This window comes from Capra hircus, chromosome 19 (genome assembly GCF_001704415.2).
Source record: "Capra hircus breed San Clemente chromosome 19, ASM170441v1, whole genome shotgun sequence".
NCBI classification, from domain to species: Eukaryota; Metazoa; Chordata; class Mammalia; order Artiodactyla; family Bovidae; genus Capra; species Capra hircus.
Genome location: NC_030826.1, coordinates 14,184,130 through 14,207,408, shown reverse-complemented (window position 1 = coordinate 14,207,408; position 23,279 = coordinate 14,184,130). Strand labels below are relative to the sequence as shown.

Genomic DNA, 23,279 nt, shown 5'->3' with positions numbered 1-23,279 from the left:
TCCACCCCCTCAAACAGCATCTCAGACAGGATAACTAACAGGTTACGTGCTTTTCCAGGTAATATGTTTTAGATCAGTGGTCCCCAACCTTTTCGGCACCAGGGACTGGTTTCGTGGAGGACAATTTTTCCACTGACTGGGATTGGAGGGGGATGCTTTTGGGATGATTCAAGTGTTTTACATTTATTGTGCACTTTATTTCTATTATTATTACATCAGCTCCACTTGAGATCATCAGGCGTTAGATCCTGCAGGTTGGAAACCCCTGTTTTAGATCATTAGCTGCCTTGGGATGCTAATGCATAGTATATCATAAGTTTAATTTTCTTCATAAGGAGGTTATAATTATATGTATAGATTACCTGTTAAATTATGTCTGTCTGAGAATAATAGAATCCCACTTTTTAGAAGGAGGAGAGTAGGGAAGTCTTCAAAAATATGTTTTCAACTTTGGTAGATGACTTATCTTAGAATCAAAGAGTTGAAGGACCTTTCCTGATAAAGGAGGGAAGATCCATATCTTAACCAACCCAGGCATTTTAAGTGCTTTGATAACTCCTTGGCAACATATTTCAGTATAATTTTTGACCCAGATATTGAATCATGAGCTAAATTTTTGATTTTCAAAAATTGTATTTAACCTTAGAAGCTCTTCAAACAAAATCTTATATACAAGCCCAGTATATATTAGGTCAAAATATCTGGTTCAGGTCAGGGTAGAATTTGGGGGTGGGGAGGGGTTTTGCCCAGTTGCTGTCTAAATATATACATACACTCCCTCCCTCCCCCTCTACTCCCCTTCCCACCCCACTAGTAAATGGAATGTACATAAAAGGTCTTTTTAAGAAATTTATGTAGTTGATTATGTTTACTTTCTATATTGGATTGGCAGACTTTATGTGAAAGGCCACATAAGTAATTTAGGCTTTGCAGGCCACGTGTTTTCTGTTGCAGTTGCTCAGCTCTGCTCTTGTAGCACCAGAGCAGCTATAGACATTATATAAAGAATAAACATGGTTTTGTTCCAATAAAACTTAATTTATGGGTACTAAAATATGAAGTTCATATAATTTTCATGTGTCACAATATCTTGCTCAGGATTTGATTTTTTAGCTTACTTACAGGAGTAAAGTATTTAAAAAAATTGAGGCCCAGTTTCAGGGCTTACTTTCCTGTACTTGGTTTTACCTTTAAGTACCAAAATACCCAAACATCTTTTGTTAGTCTTCATTAACACTCCCATTTGTGTTTGTAATCATCTTATTTAAAAATAGCAAGATTGAAAATATCCTTTCAGGGCTGTTTGAAGAATATCTGACATTAGTTGGCTTTAATTAAAGAAGAAGGGGCACAGTTTGCTGGTTAAGGTGGGATGGGTGGTAAAGGGTGGGACATTTTTAAGATTCAGGTTGCTGCTTGACTGCAGGAAGGATTCAGACCAAAGAGATCTGTGAGCTTTCCAGTTACCAAAGAGAAACATGTGAAGGCTATAGGAAACAATGTTTTTCTTTGGAAAACACTTGGCAGCAAAAAAGATTGAATTTCTAATTGTCATCTGTTAGGTTGGGGCAAATGTAATTGCGGTTTTGAACTGAATTTTAAATCATTATAACTAGGTTCAAACACATCTTTATTAATCAAAGTAGAAGCTGTTATAATCAACCATTTTTGCCAATGACAGATAAGTTTGTTTATTTCTGTAGCATAAAAATCCATGCTTCTGGCAACCATTTTTGCCAATGACTGACAAGTTTGTTTATTCCTGTAGCATAAAAATCCATGCTTCCAGATTCAATGAAGACTTGGAAAGCATTTTCTGCCTTCTACTGGTTACAGAAGCATTTTCCCTGCAAAAAGTTGTCGAGATGCCTGAAGAAGTGGTAGTTGATTGGCAGGAGGTCAGGAGAATGTGGCAAATAAGGCAAAACTTTGTTGCCTAATTCATTCCACTTTTGAAGAGTTGGTGGTGTGATGTGTAGTTGGGCCCTTTCTGTTGACCAGTGCCAGCTGCAGGCATTGCAGTTTTTGGTGCATCCTATCAGTTTGCTGGGCCTACTTCTCAGATGTAACGGTTTTGCTGGGATTCAGAAAGCTGCAGTGGATCAGATGTGCAGCAGGCTACCAAATAGTGACTATGGCCCTTTTTTGGTCCAAGTTTGACTTGGGAAGTGCCTTGAAGCTATTTCTCAGTCCATCTACTGAACTGGTTGTCACCAGTTGTCATATAAAATCCACTGTTCGTCACAGTTCACAATTCCATTGAGAAATGGTTTGTTGTTGGATAAGAGATGATGACACTTCAAAATGATTTTTTTGATTTGTGGTCAGCTTATGAGGCATCCACTTACCAAGCTTTTTCACCTTTCCAGTTTGCTTCAACTGCCTAGTAATCATAGAATAGTCAACGTTGAGTTCTTCAGCGACTTCTCATGTAGTTTTAAGAGGATGAGCTTTGATGATCCTCTCAGTTGGTCATTGTCAACTTCTGATAGCCAGCCACGCACTCCTCATCTTCAAGGCTCTCATTTCCTTTGCAAAACATCCTGACCACCTCTGTAGTAATGTGTTCGTTAGCAGTTCTTGGGCCACTTGTGTTGTTGATGTCATGAGTTGTCTCTGCTGCTTTACAACACATTTTGAATAAGAAAATTGCCCAAACTTGCCTTTTGCCTAATACCATTTCCCTAGTCTAAAATAAATGTAAAATAGACAGCAAATAGTAAGTCATTAGCAAAAACACAGTGAGAAATGTGCATTAAAATGATGTATAAGATAATCACATTTATTTATTTAAGAGTATATTACAGTATCAGATGGCAGAGTTCAACAGTGCAAAACCACAATTATTTTTGCACCAACCAAATAAGATGCCATTGACCTTCTAGTGTACTAGAAGCTTAAAGCCATAATTTTTCTCAGTGTTTTTAACTTTATCATTGCAGTGAATGCATTGCAAAATTACTAAAACTAGATAATCATTTTCCATTATTAGTGTGTCATCAACATTAAGTAGTTTTTTAGGCTTTAACATCTCAAGTCTCAAAAAGTTATCTTGAATTTTGAATGTTCTTAAAAGAGTTTTTGAATAGCTTGCTTGGAAATGTGCATGTGTGCTAGTGATAGTCCAGACAGTGCTGCCCAATAGAAATATGCGGATCAGCAGTGAGCTACATATGTAATTTAACATTTTCTAGTAGCTACATTAAAAAAATAAGCAAGTGAAGTTAATTTTAATAATAAATTTTATTTATTCTAATATACCACAAATATTTTATCATATTATTATAAAAACTGAGATATTGCACATTGTTTTTTTCATACTAAGACTTGGAAATCCATTTTGTATTTTACATTTAGAGTACGTGTCAGTTTAGGTTCTCCATATTTCAGAAGGTCAACAAACAGCTACGTATGGCTAGTAAATGCTGTATTGGACAGTGCAACTCTAGAAAGATAAGATTCTTGGCCTTCTGAAATGTTGATAAGTACTGAATCCAGAAAGCCTTTTTACCACACCTATATGGAATGGAAGGAAATAGAACATAAATACTGACACTTCCCTGTGGTTCGCTGGCTAGGACTTCACCTTCCAGTGTAGGGGGTACAAGTTCATCCCTGGTTGGGGAGCAAAGATCCCGCATTCCTTGTGGCTGAGAAACCAAAACAGAAACAATATTGTAACAAATTCAGTAAAGATTTTTAAAATGGTCCACATCAAAACGATTAAAAAAAAGCAAACAGAGCTACTGTTGAGAAATGGGATCTAAATCCACTTGAGTCATTTATGTTTGGAATTAATATTAGTCTGGCATGCTGCAGTCCATGGGGTCACAGAGTCGGGCACAACTGAGCAACTGAACTGAACTGAATGTTAGTCTTCATATCCAAAAAATTACATCCTGGACTCCTGGGATGAAAAATCAAACATAGTTTTTTAAAGAACTAATATTTTTCACCTTTTAGCTAAGTTGCTTTTTCTCTCTCGTTATTGAGTTTTCTGAGAATAAAGATTCCTGTATTGTCCTGTTACTTTTTGGAAGTTTTAGTCCTTGAATATAGATATATTTGGAGTTTTAAAAATTAAATTTTGGAATAGAGATTCTGTCGAAGAACATTTTCTTGACAAGCACCTGAAATTAAATCTGATTGTCTTCTCTAAATATGTAATGCTGTAACAGTGAAGGAACCCTCAGTCTACCCTTGAGTAGGTTTCTCGTCATTTTGAACCTGGGACAACCGTTTCTGTAGTTGAGTCAAGAATATACAGTTGAGTTCTTATGCAGGGGACACTCAGTCGTAAATTTGAGTATGGTTATATTATGTCTCTAGTAAATACCTCTACTTCTTTACTTTAAAACATTCTTCAGGAATTCTCTGTGTGTACAGTTTTGCTTTTTCTGGGAAGAGAAAAAATTTGTTGTGGCAACACCTTGACTCAGACGTTCATATGCCTTCATGTCTTAATTTGCTAGCGAGGCCTTAATTTAGTTTATAGAAAAGGAACTTGTAACTTGACTGTAGATTTGAAAGAAAGATTCGTAACCAAAGGCCTGTCTTCTGTTAACTGATTTGGTAGTGGTACTATTTGAGGTTTGTTTACTGTATTTGATACAGTGTTTCCTAGTAAGGAACTATAATTAATTGAACTCACCTCATGCGAAGAGTTGGCTCATTGGAAAAGACTCTGATGCTGGGAGGGATTGGGGACAGGAGGAGAAGGGGATGACAGAGGATGAGATGGCTGGATGGCATCACCGGCTCAATGGATGTGAGTTTGAGTGAACTCCGGGAGTTGGTGATGGACAGGGAGGCCTGGCGTGCTGCGATTCATGGGGTCAGAAAGAGTCGGACATGACTGAGCGACTGAACTGAACTGAATAAGGAAAGAAAAGTGTTGAAATACTGGAAATTGAAAGAAAGCCCCACATAAAATTATAGATTATCTAGACCAGTGCTTCACTAACTGTAATATACATACGAACTCCTTGGGGATCTTATTAAAATGTAGGTTCTGATTCAGTAGGTCTGGGTGTGCTTGCTTTTCTGAGACACTTCTAGGCTCTGCCTTTGTTGCTGTTCCGTAGACCACCTTTCAGATAGTAAGGATGTAGACCAGCAATCCTAACCTTTTTGGTACCAGGGACTGACTTCATGGAAGACAATTTTTCCATGGACTGGGGATTAGGGGGATGGATTGGGGATGATTGAAGTGCATTACATTTATTGTGTACTTTATTTCTAATCTAATGCTGCTGCTGATCTGACAGGAGGTACTGGTTTGTGGCCTGGAGGTTGGGGATCCCTGATGTAGACCTTTATTTTGTGAAAGAGGAAACAGAAGCCAAGGGAGAATTACTGACTGGTCTGTTTTCAAGACTGATTAGTGATAGTTAAGACTATATATCCTGAGTCTCCTAATTTGAAGACTGGTATTAATATACCATATTTGAAGTGTTCAGCTGTTGAATTTTCAAAGTGCTCAGTAATGATGATTTAAGTTAAAATATTATTAAATGGAGGAATAGGAAATTATAAACCTATTCAAATTTATTTTATATCCTTTATATTTTACAGGGAGTATGTCCTTTTTTTTTCCTCCTTATTTGTTCAGAGCTGTATTGCTGGCCAGAATAGATATCACGGGAACTAGATGATGTATGGAATTGTATATTTCCCCCACTGCAGCCAGATATGAACAGTTTGGTTCTTGGTTAAGGTGACAGCAAAATAATTCAGTGGTATCTCTTCTAGCACTTAGCTGTTTAAAAAAAAACAGCTTTATCCTGGGTGTTTTGATGTCCTGACATAGGAATATGGGCTTAATATTTTCCCTAGTTCTTTTCTCATCATTTCTAATGATCATCTTTGAAGAAATCTGAGATATCTTGTTTCTAATAAGATATCTTGTTTCTAATAAGATTTTAGCAGTGTAATCTCAGAACTCTGGCTTCCTTTCCCTGAAGAGTTAAGCAGCAATAAAAAGGCCATTTAGAAGTAATGGGTTGACGGGAGGGCCCCTTGGATAGTGTTTTGAAAGAGAAGTCTTAGATACTCAACAGGGAACTGTGCACATGAAAAGGCCTGAGCTTCACTTTGTCTGCGTAGCCTTGAAGTAGGCTTATTCTCCTTTTTAGATTTCCTGGGTATCAAATAAAAATTAATAGCAAACTGAGATGCTTGTGTCTATGACTATATACCAGTTGCAAGGGAATTTTTTTTTTTAACATCAAGGTAGTTAGAATAGACTTAAAATTTTTTTTCTCATTTAGTCAGAGGATTTTTCTCAGGATGGCTCAGAAAACCCGTCTCGACAGCAGAGTTATTATTAAAGGGACATTAGTACATTGGAATAGTTTCTTGGGTTATAGTAGAAGATGAGTAGTAGTAGAAAATTAGGTATCACTATCTGAAAACTTTTTGATTATTTTTATGTCCGTATCAGCACATGAATCTTAGAGGATTACATGGTTCAGTTAAGAGAAACAAACTTTTAATGTATGAGTATTTAAAGAGTTCCCTGATAAGAGAATTTCTTATATAAAGCTATGCACGCAGGGGCATTGACTTCCTGGCAGTGGAAATTGCCACTTAAAGTGATTTCTTGTGGAGTATGTAGCATTCTGTCTCTGACGTAGTCTCCTGATTGGTGTGGAGGGCACTGGGTAGCTTGAATTTCAGCAGTTCTGTGATGAGATCTAGCATATGGCAATTTATACTTTCTGCTAGCTCATTTTGCTAGGTATCTGAATGATTCATATTTTTAAGACTGCTTTCATTCAGTCTCACTTTTGTGTGTATTTGTACCTCGCTTTTTCCCTCATCTCATAAAAGCCACTGTTTGATATCACAGTAGAACATAGTGCTTGAGCTTTTTCCTCTCCCATCTGTCAAATTTTAACTTTGCTTTATATTCTTCTAGTCCTTTTCCTTTTTCTCATATTTAACAAAAGTATCCCTTTGGAAAGAATGTTTGCTCTAGTTTAGCATTCTTCCTGTTGTGTCTTCAGTTTAAGTTGATTTGAATAGTATCCCTTTGGCTTGGGGTTGGGAAGATTTTAAAGTAAGAGTATATTAGATATGTTCTGTAATGCTCTTGAAAAGGCAGCCTTGTGGAAATAGATCCTTGGGAAAACATTTAGGTGAAAACAACATTTTGAAGTCTATGAAATGAAATTTACTGGAAAGTTAGAGGTGCTACTGTTTTCCTGGGCACTCTACTTGAGACAGTTAAGTGTAGATTGAGCCCAGGGCTCAGCACATTAGAGACTTAAGGAAGAAATCATTTCTTCAATTTTTCCTCTGCAGTGGTGGTGACCGCGGTGGCTTCAAAAATTTTGGTGGTAAGTGCTGAGTATCCCAAAATGTTTCAGTGGAAATGCTATATAAATCTAAAAGCCACCAATATCCCGCAGACGTAGTCTAAGCCCTTTCTTATTCTGTTGAGGCTGGTGTGTGTTGTGTGCTGTAAAAAGTTATATACATATTTATCTCAAAATATTAAAAAAAGACAAAGTTGATCTCAAATAGTCCAATGGGTTTCTACACAGTGAATTTGCATGAGAGTCTGTGGTGACCAATGAATGAGACCGTCACTGGATTTTGTCAATAACGTTTTTTAATAAAGGTAGCTGACATGGTGTTTTAAAATTACTAGGGTTTTCCAATCAGCCTTCACAATCAGAGCTTAACAAAAATGATGCTAGCATAACGCCAAAGTGGCTGGTGCCGTCTGGGACAAGCTTAAGGGAATATTGACATTCATCTTGATTTCTTAAACTTTTAATAAAACTTAATTTATATATTTACTTTGTAAATCTGTGATGGTTACTTACAAGGATTTTGAAAGTATTGACTTTTCATGCCTTGGTTATTATTACTGTTTTAAATGATTTCTAATGAGTTGCCTTAAATAGCTTTCTTTTTCTTTCTCTTTTCTTTTCCCTTAGGTCACAGGGATTATGGACCCAGACCAGATGCTGGTAAGGTTTATAATAGTTTGTGACTTTGCCATTAAGGAAATGTTAGTTTTCCATTTTTTCAAAGGAAGAATATGTGTGTTTGGAGGAGTTAGTACAGGAGAAAGATTTGATTTGATAGTATTGCCAGAACCAGGAAGCTTCCCTTTTAAAGATGTTCCAGCAAGAAAAATTTAAGGGATTTGGAAAGTTTGCTAAGGAAAGTCACTGTTTGGGAGCTTTCCTCTGCTCCCTCTTGCTTTTGTGAAGAAACACTTGATTTTGTATTGCTCATTAACATTATTTATTTAATGACACTAAATCAGGTACAAGAAGATTTGTATCATTGGGGAATTAGAAGTAGAATAGCTGTGTTGAAGAAAATATGTTGGATTAATAGTCTGCTTAATGGGCCTAAGAAACCTGAAATCATATATGAGAAAATTGTCTTACTCTGTGCAGAGGTCACTAATTTCATGTGCCTTTTTATTTTCAAATGAGGTTCATGGCTACCTGGAGCCTTTTGAAAGTAATGATTTAGATATTAAAAATTTGAGCTAAAAATTTTTAATATATATTGAAATCAGAACTTTTGTTTTTATTAAGATGCTAAAGTACTCTATGTGGATGTCAATTTCTGAATTATCTCTTGATGGATTGAATTTTTATACATCTTTCTTACTTTGTTGTACTAATCCAAAAGTATGTGAGTAAGGTAAGGTGTGTGTCAAGGTGCTCCTGATAATCTCATAAGTATTAACATATTCTGGTTAAGATACATAGATTATGTAAGAAGTCCACACTCCAGTATCATTTGTCTCTTATTTATACGCTCTGGTATATATAAAGCTATTACAATGAATGGGAAATGAGCAATTCTGCTGGCTTGCTTGGAAGTCCAGAGTGTCAGATTTGGGGAATTTCTACCAGAGAGCCTTAAAAGTATTGATTACCCAGAAAGGATTAAAGCCCTCCAAAGAAAGGAGTGCTACTTTATACTTTCTTCGTCTCTTCCTGAGCTTGAGTCCTGTATCTGAATTTGAAGAATAAGATTTATAAGATCTTCCTTAATTGGTCTGTGTATTTGGCAGCGTGTGGACTTGAGCCACTTTTCATGAAGTTTAGTTGCAAGAATTGACCTACCAAACAACTACTGTGACCACTTTGTATGTTTATCATAAGAGGTTTCCTGTATTGGACCCTCTTCCTTTTGGTCATAGAAATAGTTGAATATTGAACAACAAATTACTGTTCTTTGTCACTAAACAGGATATAGTTAAACCTAAGCAGTATATAAAATTAATCATATATATTTTTTTTCCTTTAGATTCAGAATCTGATAATTCGGATAACAACACAATCTTTGTACAAGGACTTGGGGAGGGTGTGTCCACAGATCAAGTGGGGGAGTTCTTTAAACAAATAGGAATCATCAAGGTGAGTAAGAAGTTGGCTTATGTTGAGAATATCATAATTATTAACATATTCTGGTTAAGATGCATAGATTATGTAAGAAGTCCACACTCCAGTATCACTTGTCTCTTAAAATTCCCTGATGCATGTGTTCACCCCTGGCTGTAGGCCTTTGCTGAATTGCTAAATACATAAAGATTTTATTCCTTGCTTGTGTTTACCTTTCTGCAGCCTTCCGCAACTTTGGTTTTCAGTCTTAGTACTCTAAACATAGTCTCGGCCTACCTCCTAAAATTGTGAGAACCAAATGAAATTGTGTGAACCAAATGAAATTGTGTGAACATTTTTATATTCTGAAATACCAACTTATGAAACCCAAGTTAATACTAACAACTTTTTATGTTGGTATTTAATGTCTGGTGTATATTTGCCCAATATAATAATGCTTTATTTCATAACTTTATTGTACTTAAGTGTCTTGTGCACTGTCTTTTTCATGCATATATTTTCATCTTCAACTAGAAAGCGGCATTTAGAGCCGTGTTAGTAGATTATAGCATTTGCCTGAAATCAGGGTTTTTTTGGTGTCTATGACATTACTTGAATCACTCCCCCCCCCCTTCTTGGAGAGCAGACATTTCTTAAGAAATTAACACATAAAATATGTTAAAAACAATTCACATAGTTTCGAAAAGTAAAAATTCTTGTTTTCTACTCCCTTCTCAGCCAAATCCAGTGTGTATGCCTTAATGGTAATTTATTTGCTTGGTGAACGTTCTTCCTGTTTTGTTTTGTTTTGTTTTTTTAGTTTTACAAGGTAAATGTTTATATGAAGCATTATTTTTATTTCTTTGTGGGTTTGAGGAAATTACATATGGATAAAACAGTATGACGTGTATCATTTTTATAGTTTGCTTTTCACTTAATGTATTTTAGAATTTTCCTTTTCAGAACCTACAGATGACTTCATTTTTATGTTGGTAGTATTTATAGTATGGATATGTGGATTCCTTTAAAAAATAAGGAATTTTAATTATCTGGGTGGTTCATCACTTTTTCTTAAAATACTAACACCAGCTTGTTCGTCCCTCAGACAAATAAAAAGACTGGAAAACCGATGATAAATCTATACACAGACAAGGACACAGGAAAGCCAAAAGGGGAGGCAACAGTGTCGTTTGATGACCCTCCTTCAGCTAAGGCAGCCATTGACTGGTTTGATGGTATACCTCATTCATATACTTTCAGTGTGTGGTTTTGATAGATGTTTTCTGGTCTTGAAGTCAAAATATGTTCTGGTAGACAATGATTATCTTGCTGTTTACTTTTTTAGATATCCTATTGAGAATACAGGCCAGAATTCTTATATACCTTTAGAAGTGAGATGAACTGTTTCTTTGTCTAAAATATTTCCTAATGTCATCCTTTGTGCTTGAGGCCACCCTCATAGAAATGTGAAGGGTTGGCCTGGTTGACTATGTTCTTTTAAAATTTAGGTTAATTTCCCTTCAAATGCAATGTTAATATGTAGTAGAAGACTAGTACAATAGGACTTTTTTTCCTCTGAAAATAAGAAAATATTAAAAAGTAGAAGAAAGGAGTAAAGCTTCCATAGTCTATATAGAGAAAACTACTGGTGTTTCTTCCAGCTTTTTAAAATGTATTTTTAAAATAGTTTTATCATTTTACTCCAAAAGTAATTTTGTCTCATGCTTTTATTTCCTTGGTGTCTTATAGTCATTTCCCCATGTTGTAAATTTATTGTTTTTGTTGTACCTTGTAACGGGGCTTCCCAGGTGGCACTAGTGGTGAAGAACCCACCTGCCAGTGCAGGAGAATAACACTGCGTGTTTACTGTAGTTTATGAGCCAGGCATAGTTCTAAGAACTTTATGTGCATTAACTCAGATCTTCACAGTAACCCTGTTACTTTTTTTTTTTTATTGCTTTTATTACCATCTTACAGATGATGAAACTCGGGCACAGAGAAGATAAGTAATTTCCAAGACCACAGAAGAAGTGTAGAGTTAGGGCTCAAACTCAGGCAGTCGGGCTGCATTCTCTCTGAAGAAGTAAATTGCGCCTGATTGAGAGGCACATGTGGATTCTTGCAGTTCCAAGATTATTGCACCTGTCTTCCAATGCATAGTTGCATTTTGATTTTTTGCTCCAAGCAGATCTTATCCCCTCGCCCTTGAAAGGCCAGGTCCATCCTCCCTCACTTATGTGTTTGTTTAGTAGTTTCTGTGACTCATACAACTATTTAGCTTATAATATGTTAGAACACTTTCTCTGTCTTTCCCTCATAGGGCAAATGAGCCTCTTAACAGAAACTCCATAGTTCAGATCTTAATTACCAGGTCTTTGTAGAGCTTTTAAAATATTTATCCATGGTTTGTTTCCTATGTTAAAGAGCTTGCTATACCATTTGACAACTGTGGAAGGTTGCCAGTCATAGCAGTTAATAGTTTGCTGAGAGGGCTAAGACTCCTAGATTTATAACTATTTTATGAATTCTTTGGGCACCTTTTTCTGATATGTCTGTTCTCTTGTTTAATATATAGAGTGAAAAGGCTAATTTTTGTCTCCAAGGCCCTGGGACAGCAGAATATGTGTATATGTACATGTGTATAATCACAAATGCACACATTATTTTTTAAGATACTACTTCAGACGGTACCAACAGTATATAGTAAAAAATGAGCTTTCTTTCTAGCTTTTCACCTACTGAGAGTTAAGCAACAATAGGCAGTGTGTAAATAGGCATATGTGTGCATATGCACGCCCGCACGCGCGCACACACATACACACTCATTTCCTTAAAAAAAGAAATGGTAGCATACTACATTCATTGGCTTTCATGTAAAAATGGTTAGACATGAGCTTTTTTGCTCAGTAAGAAATGACTATCTCCCAGGGACAGATCTGTTCTATTCAGTAGATTGTGTCATATTCTAGTATAGTTACCGTGACTCTTGAACGTTGCTGTGTTTGAATTTCTGTGAGAACATGTGAGGTATTTCTCTGAAATTAAACATTTCCGAGGCAGTTTTATATTTTGTTAAGAGGTGGAAATGTGGAGTAGCATTTCTTCAAAACTATTTTCATTTTTTTCCTTTAGGAAAAGAATTCCACGGCAATATCATTAAAGTGTCCTTTGCCACCAGAAGACCTGAATTCATGAGAGGAGGTGGAAGTGGAGGTGGGCGACGAGGTAAGATTCTTGTTCACAGGCTTGGGTATTACACAGAGGGTTTAGATTTTCTGTCTTAAAGTGAGATACAGAGTAGAAGATTAGGTAAATAAAGTGTCATAACTAAGAAAGGATGGAAAAAGGTTCTAGAAATCCCTTTGGAAAGCTATACGATGCAGTTTGTTTCAGTTGGAAATTAGGAGGCAGTTGTTTAACTGATACCTAATTTGGTAGTTAATCTGGCCCAATGTGAGTTCCCTGATACAGTTACTGCCAACTTCTTTATTTCTGTTGTTTGGAATATGTCATCTCACCTAATCTTTATCACTGAGATTCTCAAACTGAGGAGGGTACTATAGAAAGAAGTTTCTTAGTGCATTATTTGAACTATAATGTGCACCTTGGAGCTTCTTCCATATTTACTGCATTGACTGAATAAGTAAAGCCCCAAATCAAAGAATCATGGAGTTCTTCCATAAGAGGTTAATTTGGGGGGAGCTGCCCAGTTATTGATGAACACTTAGTTCTTTTACCTGATGCTTTTCCTCTGCTTTGTTAATATCTGCTACTGATTCTTCCCTCCTCCTTACTTACCCCAGGCCGTGGAGGATATAGAGGTCGTGGAGGCTTTCAGGGGAGAGGTGGAGACCCCAAAAGTGGGGACTGGGTTTGCCCTAATCCGTAAGTATCCTATTTACTTTGGTGGATGTAGGGGTTGGGATTGGATTTGCAAGGTGCAAGAGGGGGTTCTGAATCCATTGGAAACTGTTGAGCATTTTCTTTTCTTCCTTTCTTAGGTCATGTGGAAATATGAACTTTGCTCGAAGGAATTCTTGTAATCAGTGCAATGAGCCCAGACCAGAGGACTCTCGTCCCTCAGGAGGAGGTGGGTCAGCCTTAACGGCATCTGCTTCTGATCTTCTGGCTAGCATTAAGGAGGCTTTCCATGATTCTGCTGGCCTTATTGGTTTTCATTTCTACCTGCAGATTTCCGGGGAAGAGGCTACGGTGGAGAGAGGGGCTACAGAGGCCGTGGGGGCAGAGGTGGAGACCGAGGCGGCTACGGTGCAGACAGAAGTGGGGGTGGCTATGGTGGAGACAGAAGTGGCAGTGGTGGCTACGGAGGAGACAGAAGTGGGGGTGGCTATGGTGGAGACAGAAGTGGGGGTGGCTATGGTGGGGACCGGGGAGGTGGCTATGGTGGGGACCGTGGTGGGGGCTATGGAGGAGACCGAGGAGGCAACTATGGAGGAGACCGAAGTGGCGGCTATGGTGGGGACCGTGGCGGGGGCTATGGAGGAGACCGTGGCGGCGGCTATGGCGGAGACCGAAGTGGCGGCTATGGCGGAGACCGAAGTGGTGGCTATGGCGGAGACCGAGGAGGCTATGGCGGAGACCGAGGAGGCTATGGCGGAGACCGAGGAGGCTATGGTGGAGATCGAGGAGGCTATGGTGGAGACCGAAGTGGGGGGGGTTATGGAGGAGACCGTGGCAGTAGCGGAGGCTACGGTGGGGACCGAGGTGGCGGCTACGGAGGAGACAGGAGTGGTGGTGGCTACGGAGGAGACCGAGGTGGAGGCTACGGAGGAGACCGAGGTGGCTATGGAGGCAAAATGGGAGGAAGGTGAGTATTAGAATGTATTCGCTAATGTTTCCACCTCACTGCTCCTAGATTTTAGAGTCTAAGCCCCTTTCATCACATTTTCTTCTTGTCCAGTTTTTTGTGACTTGAATTTCCCATTGTCAACTCTTTCAGCTAGGGTGGAGAAGATCCACTTATTTCCCTGGTTAGTAATTTCCAAAATTTATTTTGTTTTGGAAATTCTTGTGATCTTTATATTTGAATAATGTATGATAGGTGTATGCATTCTTATAGCTAAAGATAATAGAGATTGAGAGATGATTTGAAACTGTGTAAATCAGGGATTCTTAATCTAAGTGAGGGGCAAGCATACCTTTTATGCTTTTTCAGTCACATGTGCTACCTTGCAGCTGTTTCTTCGGAGATGGTTACACCTTTTCCAGATTAAAAATCACTGGTGGTATTGATGGGAGTGTGTGATGCACGCGAAAGGTGTAGAGGCAGAAAGAGTTGAGTAACGAGTGATGCAAAATAACTTCAAAGCTGTACTAAGCTTCCCCTGTCATAAACAGTGTAGGGCAGCCAGAATTAGTACAGCATAGAGTTTGGAACACAGAGTTTGGAGACAGACCATCTTCTTTGAATTCCTGGCCCCGCCACTTATTATTAGCTGTGTGACTTAAAGCAAGTTACTTAACTCTTTGGAGCATCATATTCTCATCTGTAAAATAGGGCTAATGGCATGTAGCCCTATTTTGTGGAGTTGTATTAGATTATATTAGCACTCGCCATGGTAATCACTGAATAATTATTACCTACTAGTAATGATCATCTACTGAATACTTCTTAGTGTGTGGCAAATTGTGTGAAACTGTCTTTGTATACTGGAGTTCCAGTCCCTCTGTCAACCCGAGAGGTAGATGTACTTTCCATTTTATGGAATAAGAAATGTTAGGTAACTTTTCCAAGATCACATAGTAAGTGGCAGATCCAGAATTCTTACATGAAGGTGTTTCCTTGCTTATTCCAGTAATCTATTCCCTTTAGAATGCTGGAATGGCAAGGTCTCCAACCTGAAATACCACAGTGGTTTAGAGTCTTTATTCTAGATGAAAAATTTTTAAGAGAATTAGTCACAGCAAAGCTACTAGGAACTTTGTATGTCTTAAAGCTGATAAATTAGACATTTAGTAAGCACCTTCTAGAAATAGAAAAATACACTAGGCATATTGTCATCCTTATAGAAATTTGTCAAGCAGATGCTAGTCAACAGCATCCTGAAGAAGTGTCTTATGCTCCCTCTTGGTAGAAAATTAGAATTTAGTCTGGCTCTTTTTTTTCATTCCTAGAAACGACTACAGAAATGATCAGCGCAACCGACCATACTGATGACTATTTTGAATGTTCCTTTGTCTCTGACAAGATCCATAGAGAAATTGCCAGAGTTTTGCCTGCTGCTTTCCTCGTGGCCTCTTCTTGGGTAGTGAAATTAAATGACATTTGAATTTTTATTTGGGTGGGAGGGTGGGGACAGTTTTTCTTTTAGAAATGTCAGTTGAAATATCCCCCTTTAGTTTCCAGCCTTCTCCTTCTCAACTCTTGAAGCTAAGTGCGTTGTAAAATATTGCCAAAATGGAAAGTGTTTTGTAATACTGCAATAAAGAATGCTTGTTTTGTGGACTTTTGTACATTAGTGCATTGTTCTGTCACACTTAGGGTGCAGTTGCAGCAGACTTGAACCCTAAAGAATTAGGAAATGAATTCTACTTCATGAGATTAAAATGTTACTTCCAACAATATTTATTGATCTCCTACTCCGTTAAAAATAGTAGTTTTCCAAGCATGACTGTGTGTCTGAACCACCCAAGGAGGTTGTGAAAATTCCAAATTCCTAGACCTCATCCCAGGTCTGCTGGATTAGAAATTGGTGGGATGTCGGGAGGTAGAGCTGGGAATCTTATTTTAAGATCACCAGGTGATTTTGATATAGTTAGTGGACAGCTGAGTATCATTTATATAGGGGAGTGTTCTAGACGCTGGGAATATGGAGGTACAAGAGCTAGGTAGAAGAGTTAGGGTTTGACAAACCAGGGTTAAGATATCAATGCACATAGCATGTTATGTGACATTCTTTAAAATATTTTCCTACCCTTACCAAGGATAAGGCACCGCATCAATGCTGGACACACTGCTTATCAAGCAAACAGATGGTATATAGTTTGATAAGTGCTACAGTAAGAATAGATGCAAGGTGCTTTGATGGCTGGTTGAAAGGATGCTTAACCCAGTCGGGTGGGTTTGGGAAGGCTTGATGAGTATTGAAAGAAGACTAGGAAATTGGTTAAAGAGGCTGGGCTGAGGAAATGATGTTCCCAGCAGGAAACTGACATGAATAAATCAAGAGTTAACAGAGTGAAGAACAGGCTATTCACTTGAAAACTGTATGATTGTGATTGGAAGAAGGAATTTAAGAATGGGCAAGCAAAAGTTAAGATGGAGAGGTAAACCAGCTCTATGATAAGGTCCTTGCATTTCGTTTTCCCCTTACCTCCATGTGGAGGCGCCATTAAAACATTTTAAGCAGGGGAGTGGCCTGATCTGAGTGGCATCAACAGAAAATTCTGGCTGCCTTGTAGAGAGGTTGGACTGGAGACAGTGGTACGCCAGGTGAGAGATGATACTGGTCTGAGCTCAGTGACTGGACAAGGAGGAGATAATAGATTTGAGAAATGGAGGGGGGAAATTTGACAAGATTTGGCTAGATGTCAGAAGTAGTGGGGGGAGAAGAGTCAGGTTTCTGGTCTGAGCAGTTGGGTAGATGTGCTGCTTATTAAAATTATAAGAAACACTGGAAAAGGAAACATGAAGGAAATGAATTCAGTTGTGGGTAAGTACAATTTTTGACACTTGTGAAACTTTCACATAGGGACATTCAATAGGCAACTGGGTGTGCAAGTTGCAACTCCATTTCAGTGGCTCAGTCGTGTCCGACTCTTATGACCCCATGGACTGTAGCACATCACCAACTCCTGGAGCTTGCTCAAACTCAGGTCCATCAAGTCGGTGATGTCATCCAGCCATGTCATCCTCTGTTGTCCCCTTCTGCCTTCAGTCTTTCCCAGCATCAGGGTCTTTTTCAATGGGTCAGTTCTTCGCATCAGGTGGCCAAAATATTAGGTGGCAACTCAAGAGAACAGCAGAATTCAACATTACGCTCCACTGATTCCTTACTGACTGCTTTCTCCTTCGCTAACTTCTTATTTTTATCTTTTCCTTCGCTCTTTACACGTTAGAAGTTTCTCAGCTTGTTCTGATCCCCTTTCTTCTACTTACGCTCACTTTTATCCTGGGTGAACTCATTCAGGCTGTGGCTTTAAGTACCATGTAATATGATGACTACACCAAATTTGTGTCTCCAGTTATCTCTTCCCTTAACCCTGGATTATATCCAGCTGCCTACTTGACCTTTCCACTAAGTTGTGTGGAACATTACTTTTTTGAAGACTGCTGGGACCAAACAGAACATCTCCAAAATCCATTTCTCTTTTCCTAGTATTCCTTATCTCAGTTTTCACCATCCATCCAGGTTGGATCAGATAAAAAAAAACTTTGATTTCTTTTATTCATTCATACTTTAAAATCCTTTTAATTCTACCTCTAAAATACAGCCTTGAGACCATCTTTATATTCCTAGTTGTAATCCTAGTATGAGCTATAGTCTCTGGTAAGTGCAATTAGCCCATTAACAGACCCCCTCCCCCTACAGTCTTGCACCTCTAAAAACCGTTTTTCATACAGTAGCCAACAGCATTGTATATCATGTCTCTTTAAAGTCCTTTCAGTGACCTCCTATTGTATGTAGGCTATAAATTCCGTACCTTGGCTTCCAGAGCCCTGAGTGATCTGGCCTTTGTCTCTGCGACCTCATAGAACATTTATCCATATTAGCCTTTCTTAACCACAGCAGTCCTAGCTCTTAAAGGTACCAAACGTGCTTCTGCTTTAGCGTCTCTGTATATGGTTTGTCTCGGATTCTCTTTTCTCATGCTTACCTGGCTGACTGCTTTTCATCACAATGTTGGGTCACATTCTACCCTCCCAGGTCTTTGCTGGCCTTCCTATCTACAATACTTCTTCCAGTCACACTCACATCACCTCTTGTAATGTTGTCATAGTACTTAGCACCACGTGAAGTCTTTTTGTAGTTAGTTTTTCTCCATTAGGATGTAAGCTCCAGGAGAGTAGGGAACCTCTTCTCTTGATCACTGTTCTACCCCAGTACCTAGAACAGTGTCGGACACAGAATAGGTAGGTACTCAATAAATACTGACTAAATGAATCTATTACAGGTTTGAGTCATTAATGTATAAATGGTAATTAAAGATGAAAGTGGATATGATAAAACAAGACAGTAGTGGTTTTTCCATTCTCAGTGAATACTAGAATTAGCTAGGAACCTTTTTAGAGAGTAGATCCTAGGACGAAACCTTGAGAAATACCAACATCTAAGAGATAATAGAAGATATGGAAGCAGACTGAATGACCAGTGAGGTGCCTGTGGAACCCAAGGGAAGAGTGGATTTCAAGGAGAGAAAAATTACTGATGTCAAGTGCTCAAGTTGGCCAAGCTATATAAAGATTAGGGGCTTCTCTGATAGCTCAGCTGGTAAAGAATCCGCCTGCAAGGCAGGAGACCCTGGTTCAATTCCTGGGTCGGGAAGATCCCCTAGAGAAGGGATAGGCTACCCAATCCAGTCTTCTTGGGCTTCCCTTGTGGCTCAGCTGGGAAAGAATCTGCCTGCAATGCCGGAGACCTGGGTTCAGTCATACCTGGCTTTGATTCCTGGGTTGGGAAGATTCCCTGGAGAAGGGAAAGGCTACCCACTCCAGTATTCTGACCTGGAGAATTCCATAGACTTCTGGCCTGGAGTATATAGACCATAGGGTCTCGAAGAGCCGGACACGACTGAGTGACTTTGACTTTCACTATAGGAAGCGTTAGTTATGTTATGTTACAACGTGGAGTTGTAAATTATCTTTGCACAGGATTTCTCAACCTTGGTGCCACTCACATTTTGGGTTGGATAATTCTTTGTCGTGAGGGGCCCTCCTGAACTTTGTAGGATGTCTAGCTGCCTCCCTGACACCAGTAGCAGTCCCCAGTTGTGACAACCAAATGTATCTCTGGACATTACCAAATGCCCCTGGCTGGTGGGGGCAGGGGGGTGGGGAGGAGTTACCACTTTTGAGAATCACTGCCTTAGCAAAGGTGGTTTTGGCAGAAAATTGAACCCAAACTGAAGTAGGGTAAGAAATAATAGAGAAATGGAGACAGGTGATGTGAATGACGATTTAAGAGCCTTGATTATGAAGGGTGGTTAGAAGTAGGATAAGGTAAGAAGGGGAGACATGTAGACCAGGGGTATGGGTTTTTATTTTTAAGGTGGGTGGGAATTGATCATGTTTATGCACTACTTGGAAGGAAGTGGGGATAATTGGTATTTAAATTCCTTGAAGGAATGGCATCCAGAACACGAGGATTTTGCCTCAGAAGAGGAGAGTGCCTCTTGCATCGTAATCGGATTTAAGTGCAGATGCTGTTAAGAGTAGTAACAAATGACTAACATTTATTGGGAGCTTCCTATGTACCAAGCGCTTAATAAATTGGTGTATGTTAACTCATTTAATTCTTGTAACAATGCTGTGAGGCAAAGAGGTATAGGGAAAAATACTTTTTGAATATGAAATCACTGGAGAAGTGAATGGTGTAAATGATTTTGATTGCTACCAGAAGGGGCTTTCAGAGGATACACTGAGGAACAGAGGCTCTGAAAGGTTAAGTACCTTACCCAGCATCACATCTCTAGTTAAGTTACAGAGATCAGATACTAACTAGAGTATCTGGCCTTAGTACCTGTGCTCTTAACTACTGTGTATAAGGATTCTTATAACAGAGATGGCAAGTATTTGGGGGTAATTTTCATCTGATGTCTTTTTTTTTTTTCTCCCTGAAGAGAAATTACAATGGTCTGCTGAGAATTGAGGAGGTAATGCGATAGAAAGTTTGAAGAGACTGTAGGAAATGTGACGAGAACAGAGAAAGCCTGAAATAACTTGTAGGAAATAGGAAAGTATCATTACTCAGCACCCATAAGGTTGCCAGAGAGCAATAAGGGCTCAGTTAAGATAGGAGGCAAGTATTTTGGAACCAGTCTATGGATGTGTGAATTCTCTCCACCGTAATCAGCAACCTGGTTATAGGATCAGAGGCAATTTGATTCAGGGTTGGGAGTTTTATTAGTCAGGGAGAGAGAAGCTAGTGGAAGTATGAGGCTAGTGAGGAGAGTAGTTGCTGGATGGGGTTCAGGCTGAGTAGAAATTATAGTGAGCTGGCTAACAATGTAGGGAAGTCAAGAGCTTAGGGTTATTGATGAGATTCAAAGGGCTGGTAGTGGGGATAAAAAGAGCTGGATAGACGGGAGATTCGGTTCAGAAAGTATTACAGATGTTCATGAGTATTTTGGAGTTGGAGCCATTCATGGGGGTGACAAGGGCTAAGCGTGGCCACGGAAATGAGTAACTGAAAGGGAAAAGCCTTTGTAGCTGAGCTTAAGGACCGAGGAGCTGAGGTGTCAAGACAGTTGTCCATAGCGGTGGCGATAGCAAGACTAAGATTCAGGCAGCGAATGAGAGGAAATCGGGAAGTGGGCAGAGGGTGGGAGAGCTAGTTGGAGCCAAGACCCTCAGGGAAACAATGGCAGGAGATCGTCACGTTGGAAGGAATGCAGGAGGACATCTGCCGTTTCGGGAAGAGGCCGGTTCAAGAGCCAGGTTTCAGTTAAAACAGAGACGGGTGAGAAATGTCTGAAGAGGCAGAGAGTATAAATCCGTTCCCCATCCCCACCCCCCATTAGAGAGTATCTAGAGATCCCCCTAGAAAGGGAGGAGAAGGGAGGGGTCTTACATTTTGGATGGTGTCCAAAATCAGTCCCAACAGATCCGGATGGTTGAGAAAAGTGGGCAGTTCAGGCCTCAGAGAAGTTGCCCCAGCTTGGACTAAGCATGTTTCTAAGAACGTTGGGTCTAGGTAGCTCTGGTACCGGGAAGACTGGAATGTTGATGGTCTACCAGATGGTAGATGCTGTATACCGACCTTTATGCTCATGCTGTCTTAAATCTGGTGAGGGCTGGTGGAATTAGGATGGAGGTCAGCATAATTCTCTATGCTGAGCAGAGACTGTGGTATTTGGCTGAATAATGAGACCCCCCGCTGGAGAGATCCACAAATGTGGAAGAGGAAGGGTTGGAGATCTGTGGGCAGAACTTTGCAGGGAGTGGAGAGCCTGAAGTAAGTATACAGTTAAGGACTCATTTTGTACCCATAGGCTGTTAAAGTGTAAAAATGTTAGTTGCTCAGTTGTATCCAACTCTTTGTGACCCCATGGAGCCTGCCAGGCTCCTCTGTCCATGGAATTCTCCAGGCAAGAATACTGGAGTGGAGGAATACATTCCTTTCTTCAGGGAATCTTCCTGACCCAGGGATCAAACCCCAGGCTCTTTCATTACAGGCAGATTCTTTGCCGTCTGAGCCACCAGGGAAGCTCACTTTCACTTTTCACTTGTACCCACTTGTACCCACTGTTAAGGCCCAGGGAAATTTGGGTTAGGATGCTCATTGGTGCAAAACTGCAGAGTGGACAAGAGAGGAAAAGATCATTTTTCCATCTTTGGCCTTTGTGCCACACTATTAGAGGCAGTGCTGCTTATACCCCAGAATAGTGATACTGTTACTTTGGTTTTTTACTTAAAATTCCATACAGCAAAGCATGAATTTAGAAGTGGTAGGGCAGGTGGGCAGATAAATCTCAGTGACATATACCATGCTGGATTCAGAATAACTGGACTACTCTAGAACCTGGAATGTGGGGCGGTAGAAGGGAACATTTTGTTTCACTTTGGCCTTTCCTGCTCAATGGGAAGAACTTGACCTCTCACTGACCACTCAATAAGATGGCAGGGGTAAATGAAGGCAGCAGAGCTTTTTAGATCTCTGGTGGTCACAGGCTCACATGGCAACGCTGGAGAGAGGAACAGAGAAAAGAAATCTCCACTTGAGTGCCTTCTATGGAATACCAGGCACCAGTAGGTTTTGTGTTATTCTGACTTCCCAGGCGGCACCAGGAGACGTGAGAGATGCAGGTTCAATCCTCGGGTCGGGAAGATGCTCTGGAGGAGGCATGGCAACCCACTCCCAATATTTTTTGCCTGGAGAATCCCCATGGTCAGAGGAGCCTGGCAGGCTACGGTCCATAGGTCACAAAGAGTGGGACACGACTGAAGCAACTTTGCACACACGCACGTAATCCTAAGAGCCCTCAGAAGTAGTGTGCATTACTCCCTTCATTTTGTAGGTGAGGACGGTTCAGTAACTTCACAGTCGAAGATCAAGTGAGTGATGGGCCCTGGGACTTGATTTCAGATTTGTCTGACTCCAGAGTCTGGGCTTTTCCTTTTAATGGAGGACATAGCTTGCTGGGATTGGTGTGACCAGTCCTGTTGGCCGAGGGAAACTGAAGCATTTCGTAAAATGCGGGAGGCACTAAGGCAGTTCTTAGAGAGTAAATTGAGTCTGTCAGAGGGAATGACCCTAAGGGAGTTGGAAAGCAGGTGTGAGAGAAGAGACAGTGGAGAGGATGGTTATCTCTTGACCACCAATAGGGAAATGGGGAGGGGGGATGGGGAGGGACTAGTTAGTAAGAGGAAATGGCCCAAGAGCCAAGCTCTCCAGGATTTTCTCCCATTTTCCTCCTCAGCAGCCCCCTCTGGACAGAGGCTCAGCTCTGGCTCTGTCATCACATTCTGGGTGCAGACAAAGGACTTGATGTAGGAAGACAGGCTGGCCATCCAGAGCAGGTTTGTCTTGTGGAAAGGACATGTGGCTGAGAGCAAGGAAGGCCCAGCCAGGAGTGAGGAGATCTGTGTTTCAGTGCAGCTCATGAGGAAGGGAACCATCATCATGATGAAGGTAGGTAGAGTGATGCTCATTTATTCATGGAAGATAAGTACTGAACATTTTCTCAGGCGAGCCTGAGAAGCACCCTTAAGAAAAGAGCAGGGGCTCGACCTAAACCACTGAC

At 40.0% G+C, this 23,279-nt stretch overlaps 1 protein-coding gene across 1 annotated transcript in view; it reads left to right on the top strand.

The window, feature by feature from the left end:
• Positions 1-15,822, top strand: part of TAF15 (TATA-box binding protein associated factor 15) — a 29,386-nt gene extending 13,564 nt beyond the window's left edge. The window contains exons 8-16 of the mRNA XM_018064217.1: positions 7,306-7,340; positions 7,947-7,979; positions 9,283-9,392; positions 10,462-10,591; positions 12,489-12,581; positions 13,160-13,241; positions 13,358-13,446; positions 13,548-14,184; positions 15,492-15,822. Of these exons, the coding sequence (XP_017919706.1) occupies positions 7,306-7,340; positions 7,947-7,979; positions 9,283-9,392; positions 10,462-10,591; positions 12,489-12,581; positions 13,160-13,241; positions 13,358-13,446; positions 13,548-14,184; positions 15,492-15,531 (1,249 nt within the window). The 3' untranslated portion in view covers positions 15,532-15,822. The remainder of the gene's footprint in view (positions 1-7,305; positions 7,341-7,946; positions 7,980-9,282; positions 9,393-10,461; positions 10,592-12,488; positions 12,582-13,159; positions 13,242-13,357; positions 13,447-13,547; positions 14,185-15,491) is intronic.